Consider the following 14,489-nt stretch of genomic DNA (forward strand, 5'->3'; position numbering starts at 1 on the left):
CTACAGAGGAGTATGCAGACGTGACGCACGTACTCCTACACAGAGAGTGATTGTAGGGATGCAATTTTCTATTCAAAGCCTTTTGTCAAACAGTTATTCATTCACTGATAGCTGTGCAGATTCTTTATATAGTTAAACTATTTACTCCAAAGAAATATATTTTAGACCCATTTCTGACTGACTTCCTCTTTGGAGTACTGATGGAAAGTAAATATCTTTACAAACGGAGATTTTTAACCTTTTTATGTCTAAAATCCTGCATACATACATGGAAACACCTGTCCACACTAAGCGATAAATACTTATAAAATATATCTTTTATATCTTTCATATTGGTGCATTTTGATACATGTCCTACACATTTGATGCACTGTGATCCAGAGTTGTTAAAGACTAAAACGTGAACCTGTTTCTTACTTTGGACTTTCCCTTCCTTCAAATCTGCGTGCTGGCTTATCTCTTTATGTCTGGTAGATATAAATCTCGACAGAAATGTTAAAAGCTGAAGAACTGGTGGCAGTCACCCACGCTCGCTAAAATGTGGGGCTGTTAACTGAGTTATATCAGCCGACAAAGATTTACTTTTTCTCAGAAGACATTTTGACTTGTCGCAGGAGAAAAAGGACAGGTGACATAACAGTGGCTCTTCTGGATTTGGCTGTACGAATAATTTCACACCTATGCTTTTAAAGGTCAAATGTCTGCTCCTACTCTAACACATATAACACTATTACTTGAAGTACATTCCCCTCCTTGCTTCACTCTCGAGCATCACAGGTGGATAAAGTGGGATATTAAAGGGGAAAATTGAAGGATACTCCTGCAGGTCTCACAACATGAAACTGTCTAACAGACCAGTGATGGACCTGAGCCTGGAGCTACAGGCTCAGAGAGAGTATAGTGTGTATTTATTCATTAACTGCTTTTACTTTTGTCCCCTTTTCATTAATTTTTTGCTTCAGTGTATTAGAAGCATGATTTGACTTGAGTTCTTACTCTTTACACAAAATATGGGGTGAAATACCAGCCACTTAAGTAGGTGCACATGATAACCTGCCTGTTCGTGCAAATATCTAATCAGCCAATCACCAGTTCAAAGCTTTAGACATGCAGACATGGTCAAGATAATCTGCAGAGGTTCAAAGCAAACATCACAAAGTGGAAAAAAGGTGTTGTAAGTGACTTTAAATGTGGCATGATTGTTAGTTAGGCTGGTCTGAGTATTACAGAAACTGCTGATCAGCTGGGATTTTTCCACACAATCATCTCTAGAGTTTACAGATAATGGTCAAAAAAGAGAAAATAATCAGTGAGCAGCAGATCTCTGAGTGAAAATTGTTGGTTGATGTCAGAGGACGGCTTCAGCAGATAGGAAGGCAACTATAACTCAAATAAGCACTCATTACCAAGGTATGAAGGCGAATGAATGCACAACACGCTGAACTTTGAAGCAGATTGGTTACAGCAGCAGGTTGCACTCCTGTCAGCTAAGAATGAGAAACTGAGACTCAAATTTGCACGAGGTCACCAAAATTGAACAGAAGGAAAACGACTCCCAGTCTGACAAGTCTCCATTTCTGCTGAGACATTCAGATGATTGGGCCATAATTTGGAGTAAACAAGTGAAACATGAAAGCATGGATCCATCCTGCCTTGTATCAGCGAATCAGGCTGCTGACGGTAAATTGTGGGGAATATTTCCTTGGTACACTTTTGGCTGCTTAGCATCAACTGAGTATCATTTAAATACCACAGCCAACCTGAATACACAAAGCTGAAATCATCTCACACTGGTTTCTTGAACATAACAATAAGTTCACTGTACTCAAACGACGTCCACAATCACCAGATCTTAGTGCGATAGAGCACCTTTGGTAAGTTGGTATCCATATCATGGATGTGAGGCTGACAACTCTGCAGCAAATGTGTGATGCCGCCGTGTCACTAAGGACCAAAATGTCCAACCCCCTTTTGTCACTTAAATTTTGCTATTTAAATGAGGAAGGTGAATGAGAAAGAGCAACAGATGCAGGTAGCAAGGTACTAAACACAGAGAAAGACGGAGTATTTTTTAGATGCTGAGGGAAAAAAATAGCAAAAAAACTGGTACAAAAGGTTAAAAGTTCAAATAAAGAGAGCGGCGTGAGTAAGAAGAGGGAGGAAAAAAAAGTAATAGCATTTTTTGAGGGAGGGAGCTATTGCGTGCGAGGCGCATATGGACAGGAAGAGGAGCGGTTTTTAAACAAATAAAAAAAAAACTCCATAGTGAAAAGATCAAGTGAGGTAAGCCAGTCAAGGCTGAAAGTGAGGCAGTATAACGTCAATGCCTTCCACTTGGCCGGCGCCACCCAGTAAACAAAGACAAACATTTTGTTGCCATAGAAATGTCAAGGAGCTGGCGAGCATGACACAACCCATCTGCTATAAAGAGACAGCCAGCATCCAGTTTTCCTACTGGAAGGAATGATCGTTTTTATTTTTTCCACTGCTGTAGTCATGCCTTGGGCAGGCTGCACTGCGTCTGAACATTTTTTAAATCATGATGAAGTCACGTCTGCACGTTTGTGGAGAGGCAGGGGATTTTAAATTTTTTTCGTACTTTAGTCATTTAAAGTTTTCTTTGAGAAATGCCGTAACCAACAACTCTTCAGATACTAAGGCTGTGATGTGACTGAACATTAAGTTAAACTTTAAGGTGTGCCGTGGACAGTAAGCAAACATTAACTCTCACTCAGAGTGAGAAAAGTGAACATTAGAACACATCTGTAAACATAAATCCAGAAAAACACACAGCATGCTACCCTTTAAATTCTCGTGAGGATCATCTTTAAACATAAAGCTGAAACCACCTCACAATTCATGAAAATAGCCTTTATAATTAAACACTAACCACACAGCATCACAGTACAAGTGTTTGCATTTCAACCTGTTTACTCCAGAACGAACAGAAGCGTGGAGCACATGGACGTATCTTGCCAAAACATGTTTTTTGTGTGTCCTACATAGAAATCAGCTCATGTTTATCAAGTTGGATTCTTTTATAAAAAGTGCAAAAAACAGACACCAACTGCTCCTAGTATGACTCACTTCTATGCAATGTGAGCTGGCAATGAGATCTAGTTTAGGGAGTGAGAACATGTTTGCGGTGACACTAAATAATGTCAAATTAATCCTCATTTGGCAAAAGTCCCAACGTAACATTTTATGACAAACAGGATGTGTACAATTACATTTCAACTGGGCTTCTGGGGCGAAGAGCACGACAGCCATCACTGAAGCCTTGGTTCACTCACTCATCTACATGCATTAGCCAATGGGGGCGGATGCATCAGCTGCTGCTAACTGCATTTATTATGACTGTGACATGTTGATGGTCAATTTTTATGCCGATTGTTGTCACTCATTAGCAAAGGGCAAACGTAACTACGTAAGAGGAAAAAGGAAAAAGGAAAGAGCATAAATAACCCAGCACAGTTTTTCCCATGAGGAAAGCTGGTGTTATCTTCGGATTGGCATTTTTGGCATTTTCTTTTTTATCTAATGGGGTCTTGAAAAAACATTTTTCAGCTGCTACGGTAATTTGTAAGCACAGACACAGACTGCTGTGATCATTCTTTTTGTTGAACTACCTGCAGATTCCCGAGATAGCAACCTCGGGTCTTGACCCCATTTATTATCTCCTACTGCTGGCTTGTCAGACCAGCCAAAGACTTGTCAAAGACGCAGTACTTTGGTTGATTGTCTGTATGTGCTACTATGCAAAGACGAAGCGCAACCCTCATAATGGTTTTATCATTCCCACAACCACCACTGACCTCTTATTGCTCTCAGAGGATTCAAGCAGTGCCGAGTCCTTGCTGTTGCCGGTGGAGCTTCCCATCGACTCGTGGCCGTTGCTGTCGTTTCCATGACTTTCATTGCCGTGGCTTTCATTGCCGTGTGATTCGGTCCCACTCCCGCTCGATCCGCTACTCTTCATCTCCACATCCTCCTCGGGTAGTGACCGAGAGCGAGCGTTCTTGCGATGGTTGTCTGGTGAAGCGGGAGGGTCCTGATCGCTGCTGTCGCTGCCCTCAGAAGGGAGGCCCAGGTCAGGCCTACCTTGGCTGAAGGCACCCATACGGTGCAGCTGTGCCATGGAGCTGCACCCTGAGTCCCCCCTTGGGATAGAATTGCATGAAGTGGACGCTCTGCAACTCGAGGCTCCATCCTGATCTTCCAAACCTGGGAAGCAGTAGGGCTTGGAGTCTGAATCTTCTGACATCAGGAGATCTACACAGGCCTTGTTCCAGGTTAGTTTACTAGATGATAAAAAAAAAAACCAATTACCCCATTTTTACAAGGGTAATAGCCGAGGGAAATAAAGAAGAAGTGGACTGATCTGCGGAGAGAAAGAGAGTACACATGTTAGTAATGAAGTAAAACTTGTCCATTCCACATTTTATGACTGCATTATATGTAAATAAATGGGTAATATATGATGGAATGAAGTGATAGTGGAAAAAAAAAACCCTGAGTCAACTAAGTTTTGATGTGCTATTATATTATTGTTAATGCCAACAGAAATTGAATTCAATAGATGCCTGGGTGAAGCAAGGTCAGTCAAACACATGCTTGTGAGATTGGTCAGGATTACTCCAAACCATACGCAATTTGCATTTAATTAGTCAAAACATAAAGAACCCACCAGCATTTCATTTGCAGACAACAACAACATATTTTTAGAAAGTCTTTGAGACACAAATCAATGCTGCGCCCATCATTCAAAAAGCTGTCTCGTCGTTGTCTGGTATGAAATCAGAGCACATTGTGCTCTTTGACCCCTGACCTGTGAAGAGCCCTGCAGATTCTTCTCTGATGTACTGTAAAAATGGCTCTGTGGTACAGACAGCGTGGCCTTTAAGAACAGCAGGCCTGTCCCATGTGAGCCCACCAACCCTTTCAAAGGATCTTTCACTCTGGGACACATGAAACACCAGACAAGCTGAATGCCATCATACACTGCAGGCCAACAGTGAAGGGGCTTTGGCCTGTTTTCTGTGGTTTTTTGACAAACTGTGCAAAATCTGTGCTCTTTTAAATAATGATGCAGTACAAAAGCCAGATTCCCAAATACTGGTGGTTGTAATTACTTCTGGTTACAGTAAGTGACGCAGAGCTCGGTGAGAACATCAACAGTGTCGTGTTTGGAGTAAACAAGAAAAAGGCCATGGTGATGGCTATGATCAGAAGAAGCGGCTAAAAGTTTTTTCCCTCAACAGGCCGTTTCTGGAAATTGATTTATCAGCAGCGAAACTCTTTCTAAAGGGCAGCACTTTGAATCACAGCTAAAGACTGGAAATTTACAAGAGAATTTGCACAGTCAAATCAGTCAGGTGAGAACCTTTGTGAGAGTCACGTGTATGACATGTGCAAGACCAAATGGTATAAAAGGCAGATTAAAAAGGCAGTATGTGCTGCTTCACTCTGTAATGATACAGAATTAAACTAATTACGCACAGTGATGCAGTGTAACCCATGGTTTGTATGATTGCTTTGGTGTGCAAGTACTTTTCACTAAACTAAGTTCAAATATTGTTTTTTTTTTCCTTTTAGTCAAAGAAAGATGAATGTTCCCAAAACATATATTCAAACTTGAGATTTACAGTCATTCAAATAAAATCTTATCAGTCACTCAGTTCTGTTTCTGGGCAGCATGTTGAAGTTAAAGCCACACTGCGCCCGTGTTTAACCTCTAGTCTTGGATGCCTTCCAGGAATAATCTCCCTCGTCACTAGAATGCCTTTCCCCGGCCATGCAATGGAAAATGTCTATATTCTCCTCAGCCTGAAGACACACGGCAGCTCTATGCCCTCCTTAAGTCACTAAGCCCGGAAGCAGAAGTGGATTTAGCCTCACAGAGTTAGCTTTTCAACGTCAAGCCCATAGAAGTGCAACGACTTTTACGTAGGCAGGTGTTTGGATGTCACTAATGTTTGTTGTCTATTGATCTGGTAATGACCTGTTTGAAAGGTGTGTGTGTGTACAGTATGTGACAAAAAAGTTGCTGGCTTGACAAAAATGTGTTTTTCATGTTGTTTCTGATGGGTTTTTAAAACTGCAGATTTGTCCTACTTTCTACTCACGTTGCACCTGATCGATAAGTTCGACCATCATCTGTTTGTCTTTTACTTAAAATAGAACACAGGTCAAATTAGACAGAATGACTGACAAGAATTGAGCAAGCGCAGAGGGATTTGATACTTTTCTTAAAGCACGATACAACTAAAAACACAAGGACCACACAAGCAGCGCGACTCAGTTTCTCAAATTCACACAAAAATATTATTAAAGATACAAAAAAAAGAAAAGAAAACAGAAAAATTTGGCTCATTGAGCAGTTTAGAGTTCAAGGCGAAGGTTGCAACACTGACCTCTTGACTTTGCATTAAAAACGTTATCACTTACTAAACTTTTATTGCATGTGTGCACGTGATTGTCTGCAAATCGGGCTGGCCCATCGATTGCGCAACATCACACAGTCATCCTTACTTTGTCAAGGGTACTGAGGTATTTGCATTAATAATGAGCAGCTCTGTTGGCCTTTTCAAATGGCAGAAAGCAGTTGGCAGTCAGCAGCCTGCATATCCCTGACATGCTGTGAAGTAGGCATATTCTCTCTGTGAACTGGGTCAACGTACAGCCAAATAATAGGGACAATTAAGGGACAAGTGAGCAACTTGTGTTGTAGTTTTTAGACTGCTTGGCAAGCTTAACTGGAGCAGTGAGTTTGGCAATGACTTGTCATCGCTGCAAAGTGAGATGAGCTTTGTGGCTTTTTTTCAGTCTTTCCTTTCACACAAAAAGTCCATCATGATGCACAGCGGACATTATAAATGAAAGAGTTTGTTAAACCCAACATAGTGTACATACTGAACATTCTTCACTGACCGCTGACCAGTTCGTTTTAGTTAAATGGATGGGGTTTTTTGCAGGCGCTGCTGCAGAAGCAAAAAATGCAAAAGCAAGTCTGGTCCAAAGTTGAAGAGCTGACTGGCAATGTTTCTAACAGTCACAAAGTCCAGGAGTTCGCACTGGTTGCCAACTACCTACCAAACATTGACCTCTATCGCTCATTATCATGCCAGTTGGCTCAATACCAGCAGACAGTCGGTTGAGAAAGATACTAAGAGAGACGGTTACCAAACACGAGCAGGATCAGATACTTAGAAAAGCTAAGAGAGAGAAAGTTCATCCATCCTCAAAAATATTCTCCTTGGACTAGATGGACTGCTTTAACTGTCTGTTCTTCACTTTGTTAGGTATTCAACTGCTTCTTAATGCAAATATCTAATCAGCCAATAACATAAGAGAAGTTCGATGCATACCGGCGTGTCGACATCGTCAAGACAACCTGCTGAAGTTCAAACTGAGCATCAGAATTGGGGAGCAAAGGTGATTTAAGTGACTTTGAGCATAACACATTGTTGGCGCCAGACTGACTGCTCAAGGATTTGCAGATAGTGGTCAAAAAGCAGACAGTTTCCAGTGAGCTGCAGTTATCTGGGTGAAAATACCTTGCTGATGCCAAAGCTCAGAGGGAAATGGCCAGACTGCTTTGAGCTGGTTTGGAAGGCAACAGTAGCTCAAATAACAACTTGTTACAACCAAAGTATACAGAAGAGTAGTCATGAAGTCAATGGGCTACAGCAGCAGAAGAGCACACTGAACACCACTCCTGTCATCTAAGAGCAGAAACTGAGGTGGTGGTGTAAAGAATGTGAAAGCATTTTTGTTTTTGTTTGCTTTTTGGATCAAGGCCCCCATAAAATACACTCCATCAAATTCTTATTTGGATGGAAGGCTAAGAATGTGAACAGAGACCTGTCACATGTCTGAAAGTAGGCTACATAGTACATGATGGTCCAGCAATGACAATCCAAGCTACTCTGGCAACACTGAGAAGTTTATGTAATTTATTGCTCTACACTACACTATTTTGTTTATGGAAGCTGAGGACTTACTCAAAATAGATCCCCCTCTCTAATTTTTATTTGCGTAAAAGACAATTAACAAGAAAGAGTCAATAAACCCATGCAATAAAAGTCATTAACGGTGGTTCATTTTCAGCATTTACTCTTGGCCTACCACCTGTTAATCGTTTCTCAAAAAAGCCCATGGATGTCCGTTTCTTCTCTGTAGTCAAGGTTACCCGAGGCCACTTCAGCATCTTTGATTGTTCCTTTTTTCCTGTCATTAACTGGGTCTTTTCCATCCAGTTGAGCTGCCAAGGAAGCAGAGGAGAGAACGAAATGGATTTCCTGTTGCCCATTAAGAAACTAATCATCATTTTTAACTGGGTAAGCTCGCAGGGACCTTGACTCATACTCGTCCCTCACGTGACATTTGTGCAGGGTTATCTTTTGGTTATCTTTCACCAGCTTTGCATAATCAATACACACAGGCAGTGACACTATTAAGCTTGAGTTACAATGCAGTTCTTGTCAAAGGAAGCGGTCAGGAAGCCTTTATATCCTCCACTGAGGTAAGCAGACGAGGTAACAGGTGACAAACAAGGTAAGATCAGAAACATAACGCAATTACAGCCTCTGTATTAGCAAATCTTCGCCAACACTTTCAATCCATTTAATGCAATCAGATTCTTCCGGGAACACGATGCTCACTTGGCCTTTCTGAATCTTCAAGGACAAAATGTCCCATTTAGAGCTTAAAACATTAAAACTAAGGTTGTAATTAAGGTGGCAAATTAAGATTTGATTACATGTGTTCAGCCCCCTGAATCTATTCATCGCTCTAGTCGTCACCGCAGTTTTCCTAGACGGCTGGAAAAACAGACTGTCTGCAACATATTTCCAGATAACCTTGGTCCTTCTTAGAGTTTTTTTTCTGTTTTGTTGCTGGTCTTATTCAGAGTTACCAGAAATATTAAAACCTCCTGCTGCTGACTTAAAAAAAAACCCCAACAGACTCATTGTTTAAAAAGTCAAAACTCTTCCAACCTGAGATCCTAACAATAAGACTTAATAAGATCCACTATGTTAGGTACAAATGTCACCGTACTGGTAATACACTGTGAGTACCAGCTGACTTCCAGATGTTTTAACTGCTACCTATACAGGAACCTGAGATTATATCATAATAACTCTCACCAAAAAAAACCAAACCATATTACCCATTCCTTACTGCATATTGCATGCTAGACTTGAAATTGAATATGAAAAAGTCCATAAGATCAAAAATGCTCTAGCTTTACAAACAGCTCCATATCAAGCTGTAATTTTATTTCATAACATTCATTGATACTCTGTGCCATCTGCTCACTACGTTCCCCTTCGTGTGATTTTTATGTAATTCATCTTTTCTAGGGGAAATAACCAGCACCAGATTACACAACTGTGCCAAATGAAAGACGTTCTAAGGATTCATTCATAATTAATCTTTACACACCACAACTGCATAATTAATATGTTTATTACACTTTAATTGGACTCAAAACAACTCGTATAACTGCACAGAAGTAGCTGCAGATTTATGTGCATCGTGCAGAAGGAGTCCATTACATTTCCATTATTGTCACACAGGCAGTGTTTCTCAAAGTGTTTATGGCACTCTGCCCCCCTCATGATGTCTGAGAACCTCAGATTCATGGGGTTGCCCTTGAAACAATGATGCAATAATGACTTTAGAAGCTTAATATAAAAAATAAACACCACTTCAAGATATTTGTCCAATGATTTGTTTTTGTAGGCAAAGTTCTTACACCATCATTTGTGTTACCACAAAATTTAACTGCATGTTTAAATTAGCAGATGGAGGCTGAAAAGCCTAATTTATAAACTACCTATAAGTACTAAAAGAGAGGCTAAAGGATTTAGTCTCAAGGAGTCTGAAGTCTTATGGATTTAATGTGGGGGTTTCCACCAGTGTGTGAATGGTGTGTCTTGCACACTTTAATATGATGGTATGTTTTTACTTTAGCGTCTCAGTTCTTACATGCATGCAAAAAAGTGCAAAACAATGACTTGTATGCACCATGACTCCACTCACGTGCAGACATGACTGCAGTCGCTCTTTGGGATTATTTCATAATTCCCTGACCTACATCTGTCCTTGATGACAGCTCAAAAACTTGCGGTAAATAAGACTCGTAGTGCGCGCGCGCACACCTGCAGAGACCACCTAAGACTTTCTTTGCTGTAGACCACCAGAGTCCAAGCAGAAAATTCCAACTATTTTCAGCACGACTGCATCAAAACTGCTGCACGTTTGCTTTGGCACCTTTCCCTTAGACTGTCCTACAGCACTGTGTGCTTTAAGATGTTTTTAACTATTTATCATAACAATAAACTCCGAGTGACATATGGTTAAAAAAAAGAGAAAGAAATCTGCAAATTCATCTCCTGCTCCACTGCGATTGTGGGCAGGGAGTGCTGTGCCAAGGCAACCGTTCTTATTGCAACAGTAAAACAAAAATGCATAAATGAGATCTCCACTGAGCCCTATTTGCGTCATTCATCTTTCTCCTCCCTCCTCAGTCACAAAGGGCAAGGTGAATACACCCAAATTAAGCCTTCCACGCAGACACTTCTTCCATTAATTATGATCCACATTTGCATGCCGCATTTTGACTTGTCTTTATCCTCTTTTAGCAAAATTAAAAATCAGCATTTACTTTGTTTTCTCTCCAGTCTCCCTTGTAAGGACTTCTGTTGCTGCTGCTGCTGTTGAAGATGAATGAATGCTTTCATATAAGGATTGTCTCACTGTAGCGAATACCAGCAGCCTGACTCTGCCTATTCAGAAAAGCGTGGCGCACAGCCCAGAGGTTTTCTAATAGGAACTGCGTGTGAACTTCTGCCATGTGCTGCTGCAGTAGCCTCTTTATGTAAGTCGTCAGGAGTTTTCATGTGTCAGTGACACTACAAACAGTGCGCCATATGCGACTCTGCCATCGCTGCCCTATGCATCTCCGCCGCTGTGAAATACCTGCCAGATTAAACCCTTATGTTAAAGGTCCTCTGAGCGCAGGCCACCACCGGTATTTCACCTTAAAGTGCGGCGAGTTTCGTTCCGCTCCCGCTGTTACATAGGCACAGCTGGTGTCCCGTTGGAGTCTCCTGACCCCCACGGCAACACACAGTTATGCAACTTTCACCTCCCGCGATCCCACAGCAGAGCCTTTTTACACATTCAGAGCACAGCTGGATAAAAGTGGAGTCGGCTTCACCCCTACACGTTCTACAACCCGGAGAAGCGCTGCAGCGTCTTACGCACCAAAGAAAGATAGAAAAGAGAAACTCCCACCAACCTGACAGAAGGCTGATCGTCTTTAGCTCCGGGTGTCTCCGGGAAATAAAGGCTGGCCTCTGGTGTAGTTCTGCGGTTGGATCCGTGCTGCGATGATTAGCGGGTCCCGACAGCCCTGCGTTCGTCTCTCAGCGATGCCCTCTACCCCGTCCTGATTCCCACTCACACCGGGACTCTGCCCTGGATCTCCAGCGCTGGCAGTGACCTCATTTCGACAGCCATCCTCCAGCTCCTTCGCTCATTGGCCCACGAACCTGTCGGTCTCTACGTCACGGCGCTCGCATCGAATCAGCGCCAGCCGCCCCCTCACGGGCGGGGCTCCAACCGCCGCTCCGCACTGTGATTGGTCCCCCCTTATGCCACTCCTTTTATATAAGTGTGTCACCGCTTTCACGTGGAAACCCACGGCTACTGCCGGCGTGAGAGAAGCGAGAGCAAATCACTACGACGCAGCTGCCGGTGAATGAAGCAGTGGCGATGGTTGGCTCACAGCGGCTCAGAGCGGCCGACTGTTATCTAAACGGTTATACAAGTGTGCGTATGACCAATGTGGCTGAAGTGCGCAGTCATTCGCCTAAGCAGAAAAGTTCCTTGACTCTCCTAAAATAATGTGATATAACCCAAGGTCTCATTGATCGCGGCTGTTACCTAATTACAGTCACCCTTACATAAAAAAGTGGGAACTTGTCGCTGAAGCTGCTTCTAAAATATATCGTAACACAGAACTGTGCAAAATCATCTGACGATGACGTATCAAGATATAAAGGCAGGTTTTGTTCTTTTTTTGTATTTGTTTGTTTTTGTTTTTCCTGTTTGCAGACTAGTCACATAACTCAAGCAGTAAAATTAAATAATAAATGATAATTATATTTTGGTGTGACCACCGTTCCTCTCAGAGTTGTCGTTCCTTCAGGTAGGCATACACACAGGTCTCTTCACTTCTGTCTCTTCATATAATGACAGGATGATGTTGAGGTCAGGGCTCTTTGGGGAGGCACACTCTCTGCAGGACAACCTGTCCCTCTTGTGGCTGAATGTAGGTTTTTTCTGCCTTTTTAAAAAAAATTTTTTTTAGATATCGTGGACTTGGATACTGAGCTATAGGGGGAAAAAAAGAAAAAGAAAAAAATAATAATAAAAGAACAACAACAACAACAACAACAACAACAACAACAACAACAATAATAATAATAATAATAATAATAATAATAATAATAATATGGTTGTCTGTCCCTGTGTGTTGGCCCTGCGACAGACTGGCGACCTGTCCAGGGTGTACCCTGCCTCTCGCCCTATGACAGCTGGGATAGGCTCCAGCGCCCCCCGCGACCCTGAAAAGGATAAGCGGAAGCGAATGGGTGGATGGAATAATAATAATAATAATAATAATAATAATAATAATAATAATAATAATAATAATAATAATAATAATAATAATAATAATAATAATAATAATAAGTGTTGAGGTGGCTCAGGAGATAGGGCAGGTCACCTATTAAGCTGAAGGCTGGGGGTTCACTCCTTGTCTTCTCCAGTGCCAAATATCCTTGAGCAACATACTAACTCCAAGTCTCTCTCTGATGTGAATTTGTATGAATGGTAGATAGAAAGCATAGAAACAAGGGAATGTGGCATGATTTATATAAAAAAGTGCTTTGTGTGCTCAGTTAGAATAGAACAGTGCTATATAGGAACCAGTTTATTTCTTATTTAATAATAATGCACCTAAACATTTTACAAGTCCTCATTTTTCACCAGCCATTTTATTAGATACACCCATTCAACTGCTTGTTAACATAAGTATCTCAGTCATGCAACTGAGCACATTTAAAGCATGTGGACATGTTCAGGATGACCTGCTGAAGTTCAAACTGAGCATCAGAATGTGGAAGAAAGGTGATCTAAGTGACTTTTAAACATGGGATGGTTGCTGGCAGCAGATGACCTACTCTAAGTATTTCAGAAACTCTGATTTTCCTGGTTTTTTTCCACACATCCCTAGGGTTTACAGAGAATGGTGTGAAAAAGAGAACATTTCCAGTGAGTGGCAGCTGCGTGAAAATTTCCTGCTGATGTCAGAGGTTAGAGAGGAATAGCCAGACTGCTACAAGTTGACAGGAAGGCAACAGAAACTCAAGCACAGACATGTTAGAACCAAAGTATGCAGAAGAGCATTCTCTGAATGAACAGCATGTCCAGCCTTGAAGCAGATGGACTAAAGCAGCAGAAGTCTGGGTCTGCTGTCTGGGTCTTCTGTCAGCTATGAACAAGAAACTGAGGCTACACGTCACAAAACAGAAGACTGGAAAAACATTGGTGATCTCGATTTCTGATGCAACAGCCAGACGAAGAATAGTATGAACATTCAGAATTTGGCATAAGCAACATGAAAACATGGACCCATCCTGCTTTGTATCACTGATTCAGACTGGTAGCGGTGTGATGGTGTGTGGGATGCACTCCACAGCCAATCTGCGTATTGTCGTTAACCATCTTTTGATGGCTACTTCCAACAGGTAGCACACCATGTCACAAAGCTCAACACATCTAAAACTGGTTTATTTAATATGACAGTCATATCCAACAGATCACCTTTAGGATAAGTAGGAACAGGAAATTAATCTCTTGGATGTGCAGCAAACAAATCTGCAGCAACTGAGTGGCGCTATCACATCTTTATGAATCAAAATCTCTGAGGAATGTTCCAGCAACCATAGGAAATCTGCACCATCAAGAAATGGGGATTTTCTGGAGGTAAAAGGAGGTCCAGCCCAGTACTAGAAAGGTGAACAAACTGGTGGTACGTGTAGCTTGTACTCATGCTGAAAAGACTCTTGTAAATAAAGTATATCTATATACTGGTTCTTACATAGTAATTAGTCCATTATACAGCAAGACATGATTCAAATTTTACATACATAAATGCATAAAATGTTCATATTGCCCAGTAACAACTCTTAGCACAGTCAGGAGGAAGCAATTCAAAATCATCAAAGTTAAAATGTCCCTTCAGGGGTCTCTTTTGTACATCGCTTGTGGTTGTTGACTTGTCTTTTGCCCCAAAGTCTTAGTGGTCGAGACCAACATTCATGTTTACCCTTCGCTTTTGCTCCAGTTACATTATAATTTAACTTGTAAATCCTTACAGTTAAACACATTTTGTGGTTGTGTTGATGCTTGCA

The 14,489-nt window shown here is 41.5% G+C and overlaps 1 protein-coding gene across 4 annotated transcripts in view; it reads right to left on the bottom strand.

The window, feature by feature from the left end:
• per2 (period circadian clock 2) overlaps positions 1–11,496 on the bottom strand; it is a 35,583-nt gene extending 24,087 nt beyond the window's left edge. For 2 of the 4 annotated variants that reach the window (XM_012916824.5, XM_004542689.6), the window contains exons 1-2: positions 11,309–11,496; positions 3,816–4,381 (exon numbers count right to left, since the gene is read on the bottom strand). In XM_012916824.5, coding sequence (XP_012772278.3) covers positions 3,816–4,264 — 449 coding nt within the window. In that variant the 5' untranslated portion in view covers positions 4,265–4,381; positions 11,309–11,496. Of the gene's footprint in view, positions 1–3,815; positions 4,382–8,130; positions 8,264–11,308 lie in introns of all 4 variants that reach the window. The other 2 variants (XM_012916822.5, XM_012916823.5) reach the window with 2 other exon arrangements.
• Between the last annotated feature and the right edge of the window lie 2,993 nt (positions 11,497–14,489).

The sequence above is a fragment of the Maylandia zebra genome, linkage group LG18, assembly GCF_041146795.1.
Source record: "Maylandia zebra isolate NMK-2024a linkage group LG18, Mzebra_GT3a, whole genome shotgun sequence".
Classification (NCBI taxonomy): domain Eukaryota; kingdom Metazoa; phylum Chordata; class Actinopteri; order Cichliformes; family Cichlidae; genus Maylandia; species Maylandia zebra.